General features: G+C 38.0%; 1 protein-coding gene across 2 annotated transcripts in view; it reads right to left on the bottom strand.

The window, feature by feature from the left end:
- Window positions 1-6,789: 6,789 nt before the first annotated feature.
- Window positions 6,790-25,087, bottom strand: part of SPSB4 (splA/ryanodine receptor domain and SOCS box containing 4) — a 226,591-nt gene continuing 208,293 nt past the window's right edge. For both annotated transcript variants that reach the window (XM_063131504.1, XM_063131505.1), the window contains exon 3: window positions 6,790-8,199. In XM_063131504.1, coding sequence (XP_062987574.1) covers window positions 8,072-8,199 — 128 coding nt within the window. In that variant the 3' untranslated portion in view covers window positions 6,790-8,071. The remainder of the gene's footprint in view (window positions 8,200-25,087) is intronic.

The raw sequence follows: 25,087 nt of genomic DNA, 5'->3' as shown, positions 1-25,087 counted from the left end.
AAACACAAGAAACCAAAACCTAACCCAGGAGAATTTCTCCAAAATTTTCTTCACCATTAAATTTCTTTCTGAAAGCAATTTCTTTTCAAACAAATTGAATGAGAATGATTGAATAAAATGTGGGAGATTTTTTTGGCATAGCACTAGATTTGACATCAGGGTTCATAAGAGCCAGGACTCATCATTAGGACTAAGCTGTCAACTCTGGCTTCAATGCCAGATTGTACAGAATGCCTTTCTACAAAAAACAAGAATTCACAGTCAGCTCCTTCACATCTGGGCTTAGGGTGCCTAGCATGTCTTTTAGAAATGAGGTTCTATGTGGCCCTATCAGTTCAGGTGCAACACTAAACCACAATTTTGACAAACTATGGTTTGCAGATCGGCTTGAAGCCATGGTTTCCAATTTTAATCATCAGCCAATTGCAAACCATGATTTGGACATCTCCATAGTTTGGTGCTATATTTGAGTCAGATGCTGTCGTAGCATGAGCAGAGCTTTGAAAGAATCTGCTGTTTTCCTGGCTCTGAATCAACATTACCAGACTTTCTCTTTTTCTGGAGCCTCAGGCTAGTCAAGAGACTTGGGTCTGTAATTATTTATATACTTACATGGGACTAAGGCCCACTGAACTCAATGGAGTTTCTTCTAAACAGACATGCACAGGTGACATTACAGCCTAATCCTATGCATTCATACTAAGAAATAAGTGGAATTGAGTTAAATGGGGCTTACTCCTACATAAATGGGAATAGGTATGCAGCCTTTGGTAATACATGGAACTGTCTCCTAATATGTTCAGAATCAGCAGTAGCTCTGGAGCAAAGGAGTATTTGCAGGCTCAGGGTGAAGCTACTGAAATCTAACTGAGCAATCTTACCCTTTGCTCCTTTACTTTTAACTGTATGGTTTTGTACATTAATGTGTGTCTACACTTCCCCCCACACACACACACCCAAACTGCCCCAAAGTGCTCCTCCCATCCCTCAGCAAAGACCATTGAAAGATAATGGGCAAGGGATATCCCAAGACATGTAATTGGCACTGCAAACAGGTAATGGTAGGGCAGTACTTATCACGTCATCAACAAACCACTGCTCCTATCAGGTGTCTCAACAGTAATTTGCCTGTCGCTACTTGGCATGCTTGCACAGCAATTTTCTTAAAAGTCAGAAAAATCAGACAAAACTGGGTGGCTTATTTTTATATTTGTATGGCATGATTAGAGATGTGAAGGCCTGGAAAAAACCCAGAAAAATTCTGAAAAAAACATTTCCCCCGTTTTTTTCGAAGCCTCTTTTGATTCCCCCCCCCCCCCCAATTGGAAGAATTGAAAAAAATGAAGAAAAACCAGATTTTGGGATGTTTTATTTTAGCATGATGAATAAAATGTTTAAGACAAGGTATTCAGATATTTACTTCTCCAAATGATTTCTAAAAACTGTACAGTATCAGATTATTATAATGTCTGTGCACCAAGGACAAGCAAGTCCTAGGTTGCAAACTGAGACTACAACTCTCAAATGCAAGAGCAAGATGCATTTCTGCCTCCAGGCGGCACTGCCATTGAAGCAGAGACTGAAACTAATAGTGATAGCTATAATTCAGAAAATAAGTCTGATTAAATTTCATGCATATTTATTGAATCTCGGTTCCCCCTTTTTTCTCAGTTATTTTTATGGGAATGGGTGCTTTATGTCGTGACACTGGAGGACTTATCGAAACATAAATAATTTTCTTTGTTACTAATGTTGGTGGTTTCTTCTGTTGTTGTTGTTTTTTAATTGATTTTTTTGCCTGCTCCTCATAAACTGGCAGAACCAAAGAAGTTCCTTACAGTTCAGGTGTTCCTAACAGTTCTTGAGCTTATAGCTCCATTTGTTACCAAAAAAAAGTAGAAAAGTAAATTAAATTTGTAATAGTTGCTTGAATACACTATATACTTTTAATATACCAAATGTAATAATTTTATGCCAAACCATCTTGGACATAATTACATTTTATGTTACTAAAGTAACAAAGTGATTTTCAATCTGTAAAAAGTGCTAATATTCCATTATTTCAAATTTTCCCCAAAATTTCCGTTTCCCCCTGAAATCCCCTGGAAAAAAAAACCCATTTTTTTTCCAATGGCTTCAAAATTTCTGGAAGTTTTACATCTCTAGCGTGATTGTGGAAGTTTGTCCCAACATCCATATGTGTGGCTGTGTGGAATGCTTTTGATATCTGTGGGATTTATAATGAAATCCAGGCCAAGTGATCCATAATTGATATCAATAGGACTTTTGTTTGCCAGCTGGATTTTCTGAAGATTAAAGCGCTCTCTTATTAAAATACCCATTCATTTCATCCAGGTATGTACATGGCAGAGTGTGTGTTTGTTGTTGTGTGCTTTATGTAACAGATTTCATTCACTAGAAGAATGTGAATTTCAGATGAAACCAGACACGGGAGTATTTTTTTCTCCCGTATGTATTACCATCTCACTCCAACCTGCTTTGTACCGCCCTTTTGATGAAGAAACCATTTGATCCAGGCAGATCACAGAACAGATGTTAACCCCAGCGACAACTTCTATGACAAAGGCTCAGAATAGCTATTTGAAACAGACAGTGGAATTCATTGTACATCAAAAAAAAAAAAAAAAAAAAGACGCATCAAGCACATGACATCGCTCTTACCTTTTCTTTTTAGAAGTTCAGACACAGGAATACAATAGATTGTCAGTTCCTTTGTCTAGAGAAAATTTTCCACTTTGGGCAGATTGTTCTTGTAAACACAATACACCTTTAATGTCAGTAAAAACAGAAAAACCCCAAAGATACTGCTGATCAAATTTAGTTTACGTATGAAAACCAAAATTGGTGTAGAAAAAATACGTAATGCTGAAAAAGTTACATTGACATGTATCAATCACCACAGCTAAATCAACATAGAAATGAATATATTTGCCTTCTTGCCAGTCATGCTCAGGGTCAAACTACATGTTACATTAAAGGTGTAGCATGCAGCTCTGTGTTTGTTTTGTTTCTAAAGTAAGTGTTCGAAGTCCCAAACAAACTGGGGAGACGAGGTGCAATCCTTTCCACCCAAAGTTCTCTACTCCTGCATGGCAGTAAGCCTACATATACCTTCTGGCACCTTCTGAAAACATCTCTATTCCAGGAAGTATTCCTTAACTGTCAGCTACTGTTTTATTGGCATTCTCAAAATTATAATATATGTTTTAATCTTTTAATTTTTGTTTAGTGTTTTACTTATGTTCAGCGCTTGGGAATCTGTTTTAGATTTTGTAAATAAATAATAATAAATAATTTTGTGTTGGGTGCTCAGCCTTAATTATAAGCATTAATACTTCACTATGAAATTCAAGAATAACATCAGAAAAAAATAATTCTGATTATAGCTAATGTAAAATATTTTTATTACCATTGTATTATTTTGCAGTGTAGCCAATCTGGGATCCCAAGTAAGCTCATTAAGCCACTAAGGTTATCCTACAGCAGCATAGACATTTGAATAGCCATTAATATTCCAGTCAACTGCATTTATTGCATTGTATCTATAAAAGCTTAAGATGCTTAATTTTGATAAGTAAAATTGACTGCAATGGATCACATCATATTAAAATTAGCAACTGCATTTTACAAGTTCTAGGAGAGCTGAAAGGACATGTCTATGGTTTGCTTTTGCATCACAACCAGTAAAATGACAGTGCTAATGTTTAATAGACTGAGTAATCTGGAAAAACTGTTTTGAAACAATAACATTAATTATAGTTTATGTTAGGAAATTCAAGCTTTGTAAGAAGCAATTTCAAAATATTAAAGGTCATTTGCACTTTTTAAAAATAACATTCAGTATATCAAACTGTCAGCTTTTATGCTCCATTTTGATCCATCTACAAGCTAACCTGAAACAGCGTGTCATGTGAACCATTCTTAACCACGGTGGCTACACGCTCACTAACCATTCACTGCAAAAAGGTTAGCGGCCTAACCATGGGTTAAGAGTATTGTCTGAAAAGGCCCTTAGTTTCCTTGTGGTGGTAACCCCGTATTTGGGCTGTAGTAGTTCAATTTGAAGGAGAGGCTCACATTGACTTATCCTGCTGCACAACATGTGTGAAATGAATTATCTGAATTGTCTAAAGAAAACATTCAGCTAAAACTCTGATTCACATCCCTGTAGTCTTCCAAGTTGACTATCTCATGCTCTAGCCTCTCTTCCAGCCTCAGTCCTCTCATCTTCCCCCCACCTCCAAATATGCCAAAATAATCTGTCCTCACAATGACTTCCCACGTCTTTCCATATTCAGGATAAACTAAGTGCAGCTTTCCATTGCTTCAACTGCAACATCTTTTTCATTTCACTTCCGAGACCCATGATGTTTCTCTAACTTTACTTCCTTCAGCCATTGAGGGTGACTTTCTCACCATCTTTGGAATTGCCTCCCAGAACATCCATTCGTGCTATTTACCCTTTTCCATTAAATTGATCCTCACAACTCTTTCCTTTGAAAGGTTAAAGATAATACCTTAAACTAGGTCCTGAACAGAAATAAAACTCAAGTTCATGAAACTGCATCTGCTCACCCCTGCCTCTTCCTTTCCTTGTGAATGGCAGAGTGTCTGATTACTGAGCAATGCTAGAACATAGGCTGAATATTTACCTACAGAAATGTTAAATCTAAGCAGGGTAGTATTTCATGAGATATTTGTACTGATTTGAGTCATTTCTGCCAATAACAATGGACATTAGTTTATACCACAAAATGCAATTACCTTGTGCATTAAAAATAAGATAGTCTGGGGAGGGGAGAACAAAACAGAATATCTAGAGTGAATGCATTATTATTACTGCAAGGCCACAGCTAGACCTAAGGTTTATCCTGGGATCATCCAGGGTTCACTCCTGCCTGAGCACTGGATCCCCTGTGTGTCACCTAGATGAACAGGTTTGACCCCTGGACGATCCAGGGATCAAGAAATACTTTTGTAAGCCGCCGTGAGAGCCTTTTGGCTGAATGGCGGCATAAAAATCCTTAAATAAATAAAATAAATAAAAAATAAATAAACCCTAGGTCTAGCTATGGCCCAAGTGAAAGCAAAGGAGTATAAAGCACAACTGTTTGTGAAATACAGTCTTTTGTCCTACTTTTCCTCAACATAGCAAAGTTTAGTTGCTGCTTATCCCACAGAAAGGAAAACTACTCATCTGAGTTTATTTATTATTTATTTATTAATTACATTTCTATACCGCCCAATAGCTGGAGCTCTCTGGGTGGTTCACAGAAATTAAAAACATTCAAAGTATAAAACAACAGTATAAAACCATAATATAAAATACAATATAAAAGCTCAACCAAATAAAAACAGCAGCAATGCAAAATTACAAATTTAAAACAGCAAGTTAAAATTTATTTATAGGCTGTTAAAATGCTGGGAGAATAAAAAGGTCTTCACCTGGCGTCTAAAAGTATATAATGTAGGTGCCAAGCAAACCTCCTTAGGGAGCTCATTCCACAGCCGGGGTGCCACAGCAGAGAAGGCCCTCCTCCTGGTAGCCACCTGCCTTCACTTCCTTTGGCAGGGGCTGCCAAAGTTGAGTTGTCTTTTCATTTCTGTGTTCTTCAGATCATCTCATTTATGTAAACACTTTAAAAAAATACAGCTTAAAGAATGAGAGTAACCAGAGTTACCTCTGATATTCAAGATGGGTAAGACATTCACACACAGAAATAAAACTAGATAGAGCAAGAAAGATATCCAAGCAAAGCTGGATATAACAAGATATTGTGATCATCAAATGTTGTACACTGGGAAATTAGATATCAATGCAATGTCTATAGGTGAAATTGCATGGGAAGTGAAGCATGAACAGTTAAAAATGGCAGTCTTGTGTCAAGCTCTCCTCCTGCCCAATAACATCTAGTCAGACATGTGATTTTCCAGTGTTTTCAACCCCACCGTTCCAGTCTACAGCACTGCCTATTTCTGGTGGGGGCTGAGAAACTACACAGGTAAGCTTGAATAATAGCTATTGGAGAGGAAATTTAATAGCTATAAATTTGTCTTCTTCTTGGTGTACAGAGGTAGCCTTTACATTTAGGAGAGCTCTACCTACCTGTCAGAGGAGAAGGCCAATCTTCCAAGTTCATCAGGGTCAGGAACGTCCTTTGGAAAACAGAACAAAAAACACAGGAAGTCCCCGTTCGATTTCTGAACCTTATCAATAGGAATATATAAACTGAGGGACATACTTGTCAAGAAAAGTATAGGGGAAATTATGAATTTTGCTCAGTTGTATTGCTGCTATTCTTTGGTAGTAATTTGCGAAGGAGACACACACCAACCCTGGAGGGGAGGAAAGGAGACACACACTAACAGCAATTTGGACAGTAGACTTTATTAGAAACTTCTTCCTTCTTCAGTAAATTCACATTAAAATACGCTGAGGGCAGCTCAGTCTAAACATTCGACATCCTGCCATTACAACAACTTCCAGTTAAAAACTAGATAACTGATCAGGCAGACAACCTTGAACATAATAGGAAATGCAAATAAAAAGCAGTGTCTTTAAAAATAAGTTGACCCTGATGAATGAATACATATTGTAAATAATAGAGAGAATAAAAAGCCATCTTCTTCCACAGAGAGAAAACTTTAAAATGTGATACTCTCTTCGGAGTTTGAATAGAGAAGTAAAACACTATCAGGGGGTGCACATGACTCCCTTTATGTACTAAAAGGATGGGGGAGGGCAGTGTGGACTAGCCCCATCCAGAACTGCATGCTGCCTTCTCCGGCTCCCTTGATGAATGACTGGCAATCGCTCATGAATGACTTCTCTGTGTGTACAGAGGTATACGCAGATAACTCATTCTCACAAGAGTCCATCAGAAATTCATCAGGTTAGGGGGAAGGTTGTGTGTGGTTCTGGTGCTGGGCAGTACATGTTCACATGGCTCTAAGAGTCCCTCTGTCTGCTTGTTGAAAGCATGAAGAGGTTCACATGACCACCACCACCACCACCACCACCCTGCCCTCCTTGTGTCACATACACATTAAAAGAAAATCCATCTTTGGGAATTCATGAAATACAGATATGAACAATTTTTAAAATGACATCATTAGAGAAGAAAGAATGAAACAATGGATAAGAATTGATACATATTTAAGCTAGAGAACACCGATTTGAGCAAATCCCATCCCACTGAAGCAATAAAACAAAAACAAAAATGCTTAAGGTCAAGTACGCCAGCTTAACTGGTTTGCAGACTGAGCCAAATTGCATCAGAAAAGATCAACTATCTTTAAAATAAAGACACAGCTGTTCTATAAAGTAATTTAAAATATGGCAGGTGGTGAACTGTTTTTCTGAAAAGAACATGGTTTTCTGAAAAGGCTGAGCACCTAAAAGTAAAGGCCACAATCTAGCAGTTCCAATGCAGCCCCACTCCATGTGCACAAGGGTTTCCCATTCCCTTATAGTGTGCACATGAGAATCTGGTGTGCACACTGGAGCATTTTCCTTCACGAGTGAGAACAAGTAGTCCCTATGCCTGAAGAGTTTGGGGCCACAGCCAAAGTTCTACAGGACTTACAATTACTTTGCATATCTACCAATTAAATCTCCATGTGGAGTTATAATTCTGAGTTTTGAGAAACTTCCAAAGAGTGGTTATTTCATTAACTAGTCATACAGCAACCTGTACAAAGGGATCTTTTTCTTGCATAAGGACTGCTCCTGGAAAGTTATATCTTTATCTGGTGCATGTCCAACACCGGATCTAGGCCAACATAATTTCAACTTTGGATCTGATCTGTGAAGACAAGCTTTGGATTCTGCATAACAAGGCTGCTAACAGTGTAGGCAACATTTAATTTAACTGAAAGAACTAAACCAATTCAAAGAGTGTTCACAGTCCTTAGTAGTCTCCATAATGTTCTGCCATGGTTGATTAAAAAAAAATATTAAAAAAAATATTAAATAACACTCAAAATATTCACCATGAAGAAATATATTCTGATGTAAACAATTTCTACCATTTAGAGATCTAGAATCATATTATTGATATTGTAAATAATTTTTCAGAGACTGAGGCAAAGGTAGAGTTTCTATATCATGCAGGCGTTCTCTGCCTAGAGCGAAGCGAATTGATCTTCGGCACAGGTCCATTAAAGGCAGGGGTTCCGCTGAAAATGAAACAGAAGATAGTATCAGCATTTGTTCTTTTCTTTTTTCATTAATTATAATTAACCACACTGGTGGAATATTCCACACACATTCAAAACATGCTTTAGAGATGGAGTTAACCACAACAAGAATGTGATACCTATTAGGAACAGAATGGCAACATACAGCAAAATTCAAAAGAGCCACACTGCTGATTCCATTACACTCGCGGGAGCAACTGTTTGTGCAACAGGGCTTTCACACTTCTAAAAACAACCCCAGTAATGAATGGAAACACTTGTTTCCACATTGGGACGGGTCAATGGAACTCCCTTCTGCGAGATCCACTGACCTGCTCTATTCCGGAAATGGATGCTCCTGTTCATTTTGGGCTATTTTTAGTAGTATTTTAGAAGTCCCGCATAAGCGCTCGGTTACAATAGGATAGCCGTCATTATACCTTAGTCAACACAACATATTAGCACTAACTCTACATTCTGCATTTGTGAGGGCCACCACACCTATTAATACATACATTTAGAAGTTGTTTAAGATTCTAAAATAATGACAAGTTGCATACCGGTGGGTCAGCCCTTCTATTAAAATGGTTTTAGTCTAGATTAAAGATCCTTAAGGTTTATAATACAATATTCTTTTAGCAGTTATTGCTGATCCCTAATCTTTAAATGCCAGGTTTTCTTCCTTGTAGGAAAAGTAACTGAAGAGTAATTGAACTTCTAAAGGAAGTTTTTCAATGCAATATGGCTTTTCTTTCCAGATGTTGAAGTTAACAGAATCTTATTCCTCCCCCCACCCCCACTCCTTTCTTCCCTAGTTATAAACAAGTTTTGTTCATTTCACTAGAAAGACAGTTTTCATGAAACAGCCTCAAAACACACACGAGAGAAGAATCTTGACAGTCACAGTACTATTAAAGCAAAGACCAAGGAAAGCACTATTAACGCAAAGCATCGAAAATATATTTGAGACAGTTAATTTTGTTTCAGTGACTATTCTCACCCTCAAAATAACTCTGGGTTTGTAAGAACCAATATTTTAGAGGGCCATGGTACTTCCACAGTCATCCAGAAGGACAATAATGAAAAGTATTAATCCATTCACTACTTTTAGAGTTGAAGAGCTGTAGAAAGATTTTACTATGTTTAAGTGGAGGAACTCCAGCAAAGGAGATTGTTACCTTGTCGTGGTGCTGGAGCTTGAGCACTTCAAGGATGCCATGAGCTAAACCGTGAAGGGACACCCAAGACGGGAAGGTCATGGTAGAGAGGTCAGACTAAATACGATCCCTGGAGAAGGTAATGGCAACCCACCCCAGTATTCTTGCCGTGAAAACTAAATGGATCAGTACAACCAGAGATATGTCAGTATACCATCGGAAGATGGGACCCCCCAGGTCGGAAGATGGTCAAAATGCTACTGGGGAGGAACAGAGGATAAGTTCAACTAGCCCCAGATGTGATGACGCAGCTAGCTCAAAGCCGAAAGGACGGCTAGCGGCAGACGGTGCTGGTGGTGAACGACGAATCTGATGTTCTAAAGATCAACACACCATAGGAACCTGGAATGTAAGATCTATGAGCCAGGGCAAATTGGATGTGGTTATTGGTGAGATGTTAAGATTAAATATTGATATATCGGGTGTCAGTGAACTGAAATGGACTGGAATGGGCCACTTCACATCAGATCACCACCAGATCACCACTTGTCCACTGTGGACAAGAGGATCACAGAAGAAATGGAGTAGCCTTCATAATTAATAATAAAGTGGCTAAAGCAGTGCTTGGATACAATCCAAAAAATGATAGAATGATCTCAATTCGAATTCAGGGTAAGCCATTTAACATCACAGTGATCCAAATATATGCCCCAACCACAGATGCTGAAGAAGCAGAAGTGGATCAGTTCTATGAGGATCTGCAGCACTTACTGGATAATACACCAAAAAGAGATGTTATTTTCGTTACAGGAGACTGGAACACTAAGGCGGGCAGTCAAATGACATCTGGAATTACAGGTAAGCATGGTCTAGGAGAACAAAATGAAGCGGGACATAGGTTGATAGAATTGTGAATAACAGACACTCTCTTCCAACAGCCTAAAAGACAGCTTTATACATGGACAGATTGCTGACACCGAAATCAGATTGACTACATCCTTTGCAGCCAAAGGTGGCGGACATCTATACGGACGGTAAAAACAAGACCTGGAGCTGACTGTAGTTCAGATCACGAACTTCTTATTGCACAATTTAGAATCAAACTAAAGAGAATAGGGAAGACCCACAGATCAGTTAGATATGAGCTCACTAATATTCCTAATGAATATACAGTGGAGGTGAAGAATAGATTTAAGGGACAAGAATTAGTAGATAGGGTCCCGGAAGAACTATGGACAGAAGTTCGCAACACTGTCCAAGAGGAGGCAACAAAAACCATCCCAAAGAAAACCAAGAAGGCAAGATGGCTGTCTGCTGAGACACTGGAAGTAGCCCAAGAAAGAAGGAAAGCAAAAGGCAACAGTGATAGGGGGAGATATGCCCAATTAAATGCAAAATTCCAGAGGTAAGCCAGAAGAGATAAGGAATTATTTTTAAACAAGCAATGTGCGGAAGTGGAAGAAGACAATAGAATAGGAAGGACAAGAGACCTCTTCCAGAAAATTAGAAACATCAGAGGTAAATTCCAGGCAAAAATGGGTATGATCAAAAACAAAGATGGCAAGGACCTAACAGAAACAGAAGAGATCAAGAAAAGGTGGCAAGAATATACGGAAGATCTGTATAGGAAGGATAATAATATTGGGGATAGCTCAGACGGTGTGGTCAGTGAGTTAGAGCCAGACATCCTGAAGTGTGAGGTTGAATGGGCCTTAAGAAGCATTGCTAATAACAAGGCAGCAGGAGATGACGGTATCCCAGCTGAACTGTTTAAAATACTGCAAGATGATGCTGTCAAGGTGATGCATGCCGGGGGGCGGAGCTTGGCAGCCATGGCGGTGGCAGGTTTCTTCTGAGGCTCTGAGCGGCGTTGCCGGAAAAAGCAATTATCTATTTTTTAATGGGCATAAATCTTTGAGCAAACGACAGGAAATGATTATAAAAGCTATCGGAGCTGGAAAGTGTTGAGAAGAGCTGATGGGATGAGGTGAGCTTGACGGAATGTCTTTATAAACTGCAGAGGCAAAACCGAAAGTAAAGTAACATGATTGATGTCGCAGTTTGAAAAGAAAGAACTTATGCTTGTTAGACGTTGATCTGATTTACAGCGATCCTCACTTCTCATCCTTTATCTTAAGTTGGAAAGATTGAAATACTGGCTTTGAAGTTGTTTGCTGTAATCTTTGTAAAGTGGAAAGTGGAAGCTGTTTGCGGTGTGCCGAGAAGGGGGGGGTGAAGGGGAAGAAACAGCATTCTGTGAGGGAGATGTGGGATTTTGAGAAACTGTGAATGATTGGATCTGATCCCCTCTAGTGAATGCTGTTGTGAACTGAATATATTTCCTCCCCCTCGGGAAGAAGGTGGTGTGTTTGGCACATAGAAGAGAAGCCAGTAAAAGTTGCTAAGGAAGTGGGGGCTCTAAGATTTATGCCCTACTCAGAAGGGTCCTATGTCCAACATTAAAAAAAAGATTAAGAAGTGGGAAAAGTTGAATATACAAAAAAAGAAACCTTCAAATCATAATTTAACCCACCTCTCCCACCTGGAAGATACAGCCCCTGGAACAGACCAGGAAGACGAAGTTATAGACCCAGTTTCTTTGGATACAGTACCAAATAAAGAAAAGAATATGGCTGAAGGGGGAAAAGCAATGGACAGCAACTTTCCCTCCCTAGCAGAAATTAAGGCAGTTATTGTAGAGAATAATATCATCATTTTTAAAAAAATGGATCTGCAAATGAATGAATTTAGACAACAAATGCGTGTTCTTTCGGATAAGACCGCAGAAAACTCGGATAAGATCAAAGAGATAGAGGCAAAAGCGGAATTGGACCAGAAGAAGCAAGAGGCTTTTGAAAAATCAACAAATATTCAATTTAAGGAATGGGAATTACGTCTGATCGCCTTGGAAGACCAATCTCGTAGATCTTCAATTCGAATAAAGCAGCTGAAGCAGATACAAGGAGAAGATCTTAGAGAAATCATTCTGAACTGGTTCAAAGAGCTGATGCCTGACATACCAATAGATGGATCGGATCTGGACCGAGTCCACCGCGTGGGGGGGCAAAACTACAAAGGGACTAGAGATATTTTGGTGAAATTTGGTAACTATTATAAAAAAGAGCAAATCATGAAAGAATTGAGATCTTTGACCCAGTTACAATATAAAGGCAAAGCAGTGCAAATTTATAATGATCTTTCTCAACATACATTAAATTGGAGACGGAGTATTAAACCAATAACTGGAATGTTAATGCAGAACAAAATTCCATACGCATGGGGTTACCCGGTTTTCTTAAGATTTACATATGGGAGGAGGGAACACAGAGTAACCTCATTGGATCAAGGTAAAGAATTGCTGAAGAGGCTGGGTCTGGATGGGGAAGCAAATGGGGCTGGAGTGGGTGGGGGAGGGAATGAGGCTGGGACATCTGGAGAGTAAGAGAATTGTTAATTATGTTTGGAGATAATTGCAAATAGAAATGCTAATATAGAAACCTGCCGGCCAGGCGCAGCACTGCCTCCCCCCCCCTTTAAAGTAGATGGCTGGAGTACTAGACTCACGGGGATATGGGGGGGATTAGAGTGGGGGGGTGGGGAGGGGGGGAAGGTAGGAGAGGAGGGATTGGGGTAGGAGGGTGGGGGTTTTATGTATGGAGTTTGTTTTTTTATGTAAGCAAGTTTGAACTGCTGAGCACAAGGGATCGGAAGAGATTTCAAAAGGGTGATTATGGATAAAAAGATAAAGGTATCAACACTCAATGTTAAAGGTTTGGGGGCAGTCGTGAAAAGGAAGAGAATAGAACAAATGCTTAATAAAGAGGGATCAGATATTATAATGATCCAAGAGACACACCAAGGCTCCGAGAATTCGAATATGATAAAATTAAAGTGGTTAGCCTATTATGAAAAGTCATTAGGGACATCGAAAAAAAATGGAGTGGCCACTTTGATTTCAAAAAAAAGTGGGTTTATATTAGAAGAAGTAAAAAAGGATGATAAGGGCAGATATCTTATGTTAAAAGGTAAAATTGAGGGAAAGGTCTATACTTTGATTAATGTTTATGCCCCAAATGAGAGGCATAGAGAGTTTTTTATAAAGTTGTTTAAAGAAATAGAAGAATTTAAGGAGGGGTATGCTATATTAGCGGGGGATTTTAATATGGTTATGGATAATAAACGGGACAGGTCAAATCCCACTAATGCTGAAAAGAGGAACAATATGACTATATTGAATAAATTAGTAAAAGAAAATGATTATTTAGATTCGTGGCGTTTACTTAACGGGAATAGGCCTGGATTTTCATACTTTTCCCCAGTTCATCATACATACTCCAGGATAGATTATATATTTGTTTCAAAAGATTTTGCAACGAGGATCTGTAAAATGGAAATGGGGGTAATAAAAGTAACTGATCATGCCTTGTTAAGTCTAGAATTTACAGTTAAGAAAGATTATAAAGAGGCATATAGATGGAAGCTGAATACAAAGATATTGAAATATAATAAAATAGTAGATAAAATTCGGAAGGAACTGTCGGAGTCATGGGAAATTAATGAAAAAGGAGGAACAGCTGGGTCAGTCATTTGGGACACCATGAAGGCTGTAGCAAGAGGAATCTGTATTAGAGAAACATGTAGTTTAAAAAGACAACAACGTGCAGAACAGGAAAAGTTAGAGATAGAAATTAAAAACTTGGAGGAAAGATATTGGCGAGTTAAAGATAAATATAAATTAGTGGAAATACAAGCTAAGAAGAAACAATTAGAAAATTTAAATATAGAAGAGATTCAAAAGAATTTAATGTATATGAAAAGGGAATATTTTGAAAACAGTGATAAGAACTCGAGGTTGCTTGCCAAGCTCACACAAAAAGAAAAAGGGAGGAATGGGATAGAAACGTTGAAAGATAGCCGAGGGAATTATTGTCATGCAATGAAAGCTAAAATAAAAATTTTTCAGGAATTCTATCAGGAATTGTATAAGGGTAAAGAAAGTCAACAAGAAAAGGTGGAGGAGTATATTGGAAGGTTTATAAAGAAGGGAATAAAATTAGAATATAAGGAGTTAATGGAGTCAGTAATAACTCAAAGAGAAGTTGAAGAGGTTATTGATAAGTTAAAAGTTGGTAAATCACCGGGAGCAGATGGTTTGGGTCCAGAATATTATAAGGTCTTCAAAGACTGTTTAGTTCCAAAATTAATGGAACTTTATAATAGGATATTATCAGGAGAGAAGATACCTGAATCATGGGAACATTCAGTGATAATTCTGATCCCAAAACCAGATAAAGATTTGACTAATCCCGATTCTTATAGACCTATTTCTTTAATAAATCAGGATGCTAAAATTTTTACATCTATTATGGCCAAACGGCTAAATAAATTTTTGGCAGAATATATAGGAGCAGATCAATGTGGGTTTGTGGTAGGAAGGCATATGCATAATTTAGTGGGTAGAGTTTTAAATGTAATAAATGTAATTAAAAAAGCAAATATTAAGGCAGGTATTATGGCATTAGATATTTTTAAAGCTTTTGATTGTGTGAGCTGGCAGGCACTAAAGAGTATTATAGATAAATTGGGATTTGGAAATAAATTTAAAAATGTAATAGAACAGCTATATTCCCAAAATACGGCGGTAGTGGTGGTAAATGACGGACTTACTGAAAAGATACGACTAGCCAGAGGAACAAGACAAGGATGTCCGCTCTCGCCGGTCCTGTTTGTAATGGTTATGGAAGTTTTGGCGAAAGCACTAAGGGAGGATGAAGAGTTAGAAGGAATTGGAGAGGTAAGGGAAATAAAGTTAAACATGTTTGCGGATGACACTTTATTGACCATTAAGAATCCATTAAGAAAGTTAGAAAGAATTAAATATCAGTTGAGGGAATTTGAGGAAATTACAGGGTTAAAAATAAATTGGTCTAAATCAGAGATGATGTTGTTTAACTATACCAAGAAGGAAGAAAAGGATTGGGAATTTAAGGGAATGGAATTGAAAGTTAAGAATGAGATTAAATATTTGGGAATTAAAATTACAAAAAATTTAGAGAATCTTGAAAAGGAAAATTTAACGAGGTTAAAGAAAGAGGTATTAGAGAAATTGGAGAAATATAAAAGATTAAATTTATCTTGGTTCGGAAGAATAGCCTTAATAAAAATGAAGATATTAGCTAAAATTAATTTTGTATTTAGAATGTTACCTATAAAAATATCAGAAACCGAGATAAAAAGTTGGCAAAATATTATTAATAAATATTGTAATGGAGAAAAGAGAGCAAGAGTGAATAAAAATAATTGGTACCTAAGCCAAAAAAAGGGGGGAATGGGTCTCCCAAACATAAAATTATACTACGTAGCAAATAGATTAAGACATGTTGTAGAAGCAATTATGGGAGTAGGAGATTTATATTGGATGGAAGAAAAAACCATAAATAAGGTAGAGATGAATTTGGAGAATGTTTTTTTTAAAGACGGAGGAAGAAAGTGGGTTGGAAGTATAGATAATCCACTCCTGAGGACTCAATGGGAAATTTGGAGTAAATTTAAAGGGAAGCTGCTTCCGAGCAACTCTCCCTTAGCACCGATAATAATGTTAAAGAATTTCCCAGAGGATCTAAAGGGTAGATTATGTAAAATATTAAAAGAGAAAAATAAAATAAGATTAAAGGATTGGGTAAGAGATATTAAAACAAGAGAGGATATGGAAAATTTGTTAAAGGAGAAGAAGCTATCTTGGCTAGAATATGGTCAATTAGAGCAATGGAATAAAAAGTGGATTAAAGATAATAGAATGTGCAGAAAGATGACGAGGTTTGAAGAATTAGTAGTAAGTAAGGAGGAAGGGAAAGGAGGGAGTATAGTTTCAAAAGGATTAATGAGTGAAATATATAAAATATTGTTAGAGAAGGAGTTTAGAGAGAATACAGAGAAAATGGTTTGGGAATCAGATTTGAAGATACAAATAGGGCGACAGAGCTGGGAGGGACTATGGAAACAAAGAGTGTTGAGAAGTTTATCAGTAAGAATAAAGGAGAATTATTTTAAAATCCTATGGAGGTGGTACCTAACCCCGGTTAGATTGAATAAGATAAGTGATCAACATTCAGCAAATTGTTGGAGAGGTTGTGGGGAAAAAGGAACGTATTTACATATGTGGTGGCAATGCAAATATGTACAAAGATTATGGAAGATGGTGTTCTCAGAAATTGAAGAAATAGTGGGAATGAAAATAGAACAAACACCAAAAATAGCATTGCTGTCACTATTTGAAGATATAAAGTGTGGAAAAGGAACTATAGAGCTGATATCGAGTTTGTTGGTTGCAGCACGACTGATGGTAGCTAGGAACTGGAAGATCCAAGGGGAATATTCTATTGAGGAATGGTATAAAGAAGTATGGGACATAGCCATTAATGATAAACTGACATGTAATATTAAGTGGAGAAAAGGCGTAACTAAAATAAATGAGTTCGAAGGAATCTGGAAACAGTTCCTAGTGTTTGTGTTTACTAAGGGAAGTGGGAAACCACCAGCAGAAGAAACGATTAGATTTTGGACTCAAGAATGATCCCGAGGTGGGGGGTGCACTTTTATGTTAAGTACGAAGATGTTGTAGTATGATAAGGTATATGTAATAGTTTTTGATATTTGTACTCAACAATTATTCAATATGTATGCAGTAGATATTTGATGTTTTTTTTCTTATTGTGTTTTGTTTCAGTTATATTTTGGTAATGTTTATCTATGTTTATATAGTGTTGAAAATGAATAAAAATTATTAAAAAAAAAAAAAAAAAAAAAAAAAAAAAAAAAAACAAGGTGATGCATGCCATATGCCAGCAAATTTGGAAAACACAAGAATGGCCATCAGACTGGAAAAAATCAACTTATATCCCCATACCAAAAAAGGGAAACACTAAAGAATGTTCCAACTATCGGACAGTGGCACTTATTTCACATGCCAGCAAGTTAATGCTCAAGATCCTGCAAGGTAGACTCCAGCAATTCATGGAGCGAGAATTGCCAGATGTACAAGCTGGGTTTAGAAAAGGCAGAGGAACTAGAGACCAAATTGCCAATATCCGCTGGATAATGGAGAAAGCCAGGGAGTTCCAGAAAAACATCTATTTCTGTTTTATTGACTATTCTAAAGCCTTTGACTGTGTGGATCATAACAAACTGTGGCAAGTTCTTGGTGGTATGGGGATACCAAGTCATCTTGTCTGCCTCCTGAGGAATCTGTATAACGAATAAGTAGCAACAGTAAGAACAGACCACGGAACAATGGACTGGTTTAAGATTGGGAAAGGAGTACGGCAGGGTTGTATACTCTCACCTTATCTATTCAACTTGTATGCAGAACACATCATGCGACGTGCTGGACTTGACGAATCCAAGGCTGGAGTTAAAATCGCAGGAAGAAACATTAACAATCTCAGATATGCAGATGACACCACTTTGATGGCTGAAAGCGAGGAGGAGCTGAGGAGCCTTATGACAAAGGTGAAAGAAGAAAGTGCAAAAGCTGGGTTGCAGTTAAACCTCAAAAAAACCAAGATTATGGCAACCAGCTTGATTGATATAGAGGGAGAAAACGTGGAGGCAGTGACAGACTTTGTATTTCTGGGCGCAAAGATTACTGCAGACGCTGACTGTAGCCAGGAAATCAGAAGACGTTTACGTCTTGGGAGGAGAGCAATGACAAATCTTGATAAAATAGTTAAGAGCAGAGACACCACACTGACAACAAAGGTCCGCATAGTTAAAGCAATGGTATTCCCCGGAGTAATCTATGGCTGCGAGAGCTGGACCATAAGGAAGGCTGAGCGAAGGAAGATAGATGCTTTTGAACTGTGGTGTTGGAGGAAAATTCTGAGAGTGCCTTGGACTGCAAGAAGATCAAACCAGTCCATACTCCAGGAAATAAAGCCAGACTGCTCACTTGAGGGAATGGTATTAAAGGCAAAACTGAAATACTTTGGCCACATAATGAGAAGACAGGATACCCTGGAGAAGAGGCTGATGCTAGGGAAAGTGGAAGGCAAAAGGAAGAGGGGCCGACCAAGGGCAAGATGGATGGATGATATTCTGGAGGTGACAGACTTGACCTTGGGGGAGCTAGGAGTGGCGACAGCCGACAGAAAGCTCTGGCGTGGGCTGGTCCATGAAGTCACGAAGAGTCGGAAGCGACTGAACGAATAAACAACAACAACAGGAAACACAGAGTAAACCTTCAGAAACCATTTTTCCTCCCAGAAACATTATGCCAAAGTTCTGGTGGACTTGGTACACACTGAACTACAAGCACAATGGGACAGAGCAATTCACTTAAAATGTCTAGTGATGTGAATGTGAAGCTCTTTCACATTCACTGGAGCTGCTAGATCAGGACTTAATGTTTTGTCGAAACATATCGGAGCCAAGATTATAGACAGGCAGGGGTCAAAATTCTTGCTCACCAACATGTCTTGAGACATGTGAACAGGAAGAATTCACTACTTATCAAGGAGCTTAAAAGTTTTGTTAAGAGAAACAAAAATATAAGCAAGTGTTCTACAATTTAAAATGCTAAAACTAGCAAACAAAAAAAATGATCAGTGAGTTCTTGCAGCAGCTGTTAACCATTAGCCATGAACATATTTTTCTAAGTTGAAATTTTAAAATGTTCTATTCACCCACCCTGCTTCAGTCTCGAGCCCTTAAAAAAGTGATGCAGTGTTGACCATAATTAAGTCCAAAATATTAACAAGATTTATATTGTTGGCAGTTGAGCAGTTTTTAAAAGAACTAGGAAAAGTTGAGATGAAAGCACCCCTTCAGCTGTGCAATGACCATAAGTTAATTTAATTGTCCCAGCTTAGCACAGGTTTAACATAGCAGAGATAATATACATAAAAGTTCTGCATTTTCCACAGAGGAACCTTTTCATATACTAGGAAAAAAATGACTCTGCACACACCAAATACAACCTATGCATGTGGAAAGTTCAGAAAATGGCCCAATGGATCTTCAAATATTTCAATAAACCCTGCAGTGGAATTATGCCTTTACATGAGGAGCACCACACTGGAAATGAAACCTTGCTAATTCCATAATCTTCACTATTCTCTAATTCCTAGTCATCTATCCATTTGTCACAAGCCCTGCCCCCCAAATCTACCATGCTTCAACTTCCAGATGGGTGGCTGTTTTAGTTTGTTTTAGGAAAACAAGAGTGGCTTTCATAGCAGCCAAAAGACAACAAAATGTGGGTTCTCATCCACGAAAGCTTAAGACAAAAATAAAATGTGTTAGTCTTCTTGGAGTTTCTTAAGAAAGTGAATGGAACAGTTGAACCATTTAAACCAGAAAGCTAACTGTTGGTGCCCATGCAGCCACAAGCTCACATGTCTTGGCTGCAAATTTATGCTCTTAGAATCATGCTCCTTCAGAGCCAAACTACATGTTGCACCAGAGGTAGGCAAGTAGGCAACCTGGTGCCCCAGATGTTTTGGATTACAGCTCCCATAAATCTCATCCAGCATGGTCAATGGAAAGGGATTATGGGTGTTGTAATTCAAAACACCTTGAGCGTACTAGGTTGCCTACCTCCTGTGTTATGCTAATCACATGGCATGTAGCCCTGGGTCATTTTTTTAAAAAAAATACTCTAGTGTAAGCACATGTGGCCTGGATTTGAATCTGGACCACCACACTCTGTTATGTCTCTCTGACTATGTGTCACATGATTGAGTGTTGCCCACCACTACCACCATAACCTCATTGCATATAGAAAGCAGATGTCAAATAACATTGTGAACCTGAGAAGACTTTTGCATGTTTGGAAGAAAGAGAACCAACCAAATAAAAAATAAACACAGAGGAATTTCCATCATTAGGAGACCTGTATACAATATTAGATTAACAATGATGGGAAATTTGGATAGATGGCAGTGATGTTAAATCTTTGCAATTCCGTTTCAATTGACTTAAGTCTTGCCCCTTCAACTCTGGTTTTTAGGCAGGACTTGGAGATGTTCATCATTATGGCTGTCTGTGACTGATTCCATATGTCAGCAGAACAGCTTCGCAATATCTAAACATCAGCTCTGATGTGATCACCTCTAATTTGTACCTTGTTTCTTACTTCTTTATGTTGCTTTGTGAGGACATTGCCTTAAAAGCAACTTTAACATAATTAAATGAATGAGCAGGTTGATAGAAAAGTGGGCAAGTTATAGAATATCAACACTTTCAATGAGCAAGGTCAGAGAGAGTCCCTATATTCCACTTTTGGCAGTTTGGGTATTATTTGCAGGCAAACTTAGGGCAAGTTGGCCTTAGACTGTTCAGGAAGTAAGAAAGAATAAAAGTAACTTTTTAAAGAAATAAATAAAGAGATAATTCAATTATCTGCAGAAGACAAAGCTCCAGGAGAGCACTGAACAACGAAGCTAGACTGGGAGAACGGGTCTAAGAGTTAAAGTATTGATAATATAAAAGAACCAAGTTGTATTCAAGCTCACCCTTCCAGAATATTACTTAAGAGGGGTTCAACCAAAATACAATATATTAAGGATGCAATCCTATTCATGTTAAGACAGGAAAACGTCCTACAACTTGCAGCACGTTGGGGGCTGTAGGACTTTTTCTGTCTAAACATGCATGGGATTGTGCCTTAACTAATGGGATAAAGAACTGTACCCTGTTATATTAGCAGTGTTGGCAATATATTTGGCATCTTGGGCTACATTTCGTTCTGTACAACACAGAGAGTTGTGCTTTAAAGTGGTTTCATAGTGGCACCTCACCCTTGGGGAATGAAAGTTGTTGGAACTGGTATAGATCTTTCTTTGGCAAATACATAGAACAAAAGGAGCATAAAAACTATGGCCCTTTCTACACCTAAGGATTATCCCAGGAAAATGGAGGGATCATCCCTGCCTGCTCCCGGGATTCCCTGTGTGTCATTTGAATGCAGAGGATGATCCCAGGGGAAAAGGCAGGTGTAGAAATGGCCTATATGAGGTGTGGGTACACATACACACACACACCAAAAGTTTTGAGAGCGTTATCCATGTGATCACATATTATAAAAGTTATCTGATGTCCTGGAAAAATTGTTAGAGTGATATTCATATAATGATTCCAATGAATTATTCTAACTTGTTGATCCATTAAGATACCATATTCCTATTATATGGAATGTTCCACCAGTTCCTGCCCCCCTCCATGCCCCCCTTGATCACGTTAGCTGATTGATGAACAGAAAATATTTGCATTCCTTTCAGAATGGTTTTTCTGGATTCTTTTTAGAATGGAATTTCCTGAGCCCAGCTGAAACAGCTAGACTGGTGGCAGTGTACTGATGTTTTGTTTAAAAAATAATTTTAAAATTGTTTAGTTCTACATTGAAGCCCACCAATTGTTTATCACATTGCTTGTTTCTCTAGTCTAAAAAAAATACCCCTTTTCATTCACGTATATGCTAAGTTGACTTTCTCTTCCCCCGGACCCCAATGAATCTGTCTCAAACTCTACTAGCTTTCCATCCACATTCCTTTGTAAGCCCTTCATCAGCTTTCAGTCTTTAGCCATATCAAATTAATTCCTGGTCATGACCTGAACTCATGCATAATCATCCTCCATCTAGATTGCTCTTTTTTCTGACTCTTTTAAGCAGGCTCGCGTACACACACACACACCTAGTTCTCCCTCAGCTAGACTTTAGTTAAAAGAGGGGGGGAGGTGAGTCATATGCTCTGTTATACAGATATAAATTTCTCATCATCTAAAACTCAAACCTGGCACTCTAGTTCTTGCTTTTAGCACAGACAAAACAGAAGTATTCAGGAAATATCATCTGTGCCACCAAATAACAACTTTCCAAAGCTGAATACTTGTTCTTTACTGCTAGAGATGAGCTGTTTTCCTCCATTTCAGCCTGTCATTGCACCATAATCTCAACATCACTTTAGTTCTGTTCTACTTGAATTTAAACAGGCTTCTGGATTTCAGAATGCTGGAACAGATTCCCTGAACTCACTCGAAAAAGGTGAAAAATAAAGAGAATACGCACAATAAATTCAAGCACACAACACTGCTGGTTTTTTAGAGTATGATTTTTAAAGTTTAAAACTCATGTGATTACACGTGTTGCACCCGCACAAATAAAAACATACTTCGTTTTTAAATATTTCTTTTGGTGTATCTTTTGCATCAAAATGACAGGGAAAAACCAGCTTTCAAAGTTCCAGAAGATGTACCTCCTGAACAATAACTGATTCTGCTCCAGTAGCATATCTGGTACAGAACATCAATATTTAGGTCAGACTTGGCTTCTATAAACAGCACCAGTACGGGCTACACATAGCAAGGCTAAAATAGCACAGTTCAGGAAGAAATTCTCCATTGTAGAAAGTACTTCTAATTGAATTTACTAATCAGTGCAAGTTAACAATTTATGACAACTAAGTATGCATGTAAATAGCTACAGGCACTTTTTACAGAATAAGCACAGATATGCTACAAAAGAAATATCAGTTATTTTAAATAGAAAACATTCAGTTAGAAGGACGATCATAAAAACTTGCTGTTTCTTAAAACCATGTTTAACATAATTAACCAGAAATTGCTGTTTGTTAAATCATAGAATCATAGAATATTAGAGTTGGAAGGGGCCTACAAGGCGATCGAGTCCAACCCCCATCTCAGTGCTGGAATCATGCTCAATGCATGCTTGCTAATGTTTGTTAAAACCATGTTTAATACAGTTAACCAGAAATTGCCATGACTTTTCCAAACATGAGGTCTAAAACACAGCTATCATAGACTGCAAGCTCATATATACACAATGAAAGGTACATCTAAAAAATGAAGCAGTCCTTGCATTTGGTTATCTGAATAGTAAGAGCCAAGCTGTAACCCAAACAGTGAAACATGAGCTCCTGCTGCTACGCGAGCACACATTGCACTGGCCACACACACTCACTCCAATCTCTCCCATGTGAGCAGCTGGAAGCTATTGTAAGGTCTTCTTCAAAAGACTAATGGGCAACAGATGGCAAGATCCTGTTATCAGCAAAGACTGATAAAACAGCCACTTTAGCATCTCCAGAAGTTATTTCCTAGGGCAGATGAAGTGTTACTATATCCTACCTTGCCCTATTTAAACATTTTGGTTAATAACTTTGAAAAACACACACCCCAAAACCAGCTGTCACACCAAAAGGATACCTGATGAAATAGGATGCCACTAAACAAGTCTAAGAAGATAACAGCATTCCTTCAGCAAAACCTCAAGCTCCAGACACATCCTGGGAAGCACCATTTCACAAAGAGCTTCTGGATGAGTAGTATCCCCCAGGGAAATTTTCTTTGGAAATGAAGTAAAAGTCTGTAAGCAAAACCATTCAGTGGATATTGGATGTTGCCATTTAATCAGGGATCATCTCCAGATGATGGGAAATATGAACAGAAATAGTTTCATGTGCAGAATAGCACATAACCTTTTTTAAAAATTAAACTTTTATTTTAATGTATTCCATTTGTAAACTGCTTAGAGATATTTTTTAAATACGCTAAATGCTGTATAAATGGATGAGGAGGAAGAGGAGGAAAAACACACCCCAAATCACAGTCAATGGGAATTAGATCTTCAGTGCTTTTTTCGGAAAGCCAAGATGGATATTTCTTGATTTTAAAAAACCCAATCCAGACTGAACAGGGGAAACATTTTACTCTGAGTTTTACCATAAACTGCCATGAAAGGAATTGCAAGGACGTACGTATGAGTGGTTAAATATGTTCATTCTATGCAAGGGATAAATCCTAGACTTGCTTCAAGTAGAGATTTCCCCCCCCTATATAATTTATGCCTGGAGTTTAGTTTGACACAAGCATGTCAGTAAAAAGCAATAATTCTTTACAGGGTCAACAATATAAATTTCTTAAAACTCTCTCATAGTAATATTAAAGTTTCTACATAAGTCTGTCAACCAGAAGTTTTCTGCCTCCACAGAAAAAGGTCTCTGTTCTTTCAGCAGGAGCAACTAGGAAAAGAAGTCTACAGATTCTAAGAGGTCCATTAGACAGAAGACCTCATTTGGTTAAAAGTGGCATGGGATGAAGGCCCATTTAATTAGTTTAATTAACCTCATTGCCAGAAACCATGTTAATTCTTCTTAACATGGTCTTTGTCGCATCAGAAAAAAAGACAATATATCAAGGTGAGAAGAGATTAATACTTGGATGAAATGAGGGGCAGATATGAGACTGACACTGACTGTGGAGTATGAACTCATTAGGTAAGGAATAAAAAATTAAACTGCTGATATTGTAATGCCTTTATACCAGCCTATGGTGTGACCACACTTGGAATGCTGTGTTTAATTCTGGGTACCACATTTCAGTAAGTATACTGTTGAGCTGGAAAAGGGGAAGAAAAGGGCAGCAAAATTTATTAGGGGCCTGGAATAATTCTGCTATGATGAAAGCTTACAATGTTTATGGCTTTTCAGTTTAGAAAAAAAGGAAAGTAATTGGGGACATGATGGAAGTATATAAAATGATGCATGGTGTGGAGAATGTGGATAGAGAACTTTCTCCCTCCCTCATAATATTACTTTTTGAATTAATCCAATGACAAGCAGAGAGACAGAGAGCAAGTAGGCAGTGACATCTCCTCACCACCACCACTTACTGTTGTCTGTGACTATGGGCATGTCTACACCTATGGGTGTAGAGGA

This window comes from Elgaria multicarinata, chromosome 8 (assembly GCF_023053635.1).
Source record: "Elgaria multicarinata webbii isolate HBS135686 ecotype San Diego chromosome 8, rElgMul1.1.pri, whole genome shotgun sequence".
Classification (NCBI taxonomy): Eukaryota; Metazoa; Chordata; class Lepidosauria; order Squamata; family Anguidae; genus Elgaria; species Elgaria multicarinata.
This window is presented reverse-complemented; position numbering and strand designations above follow the sequence as displayed.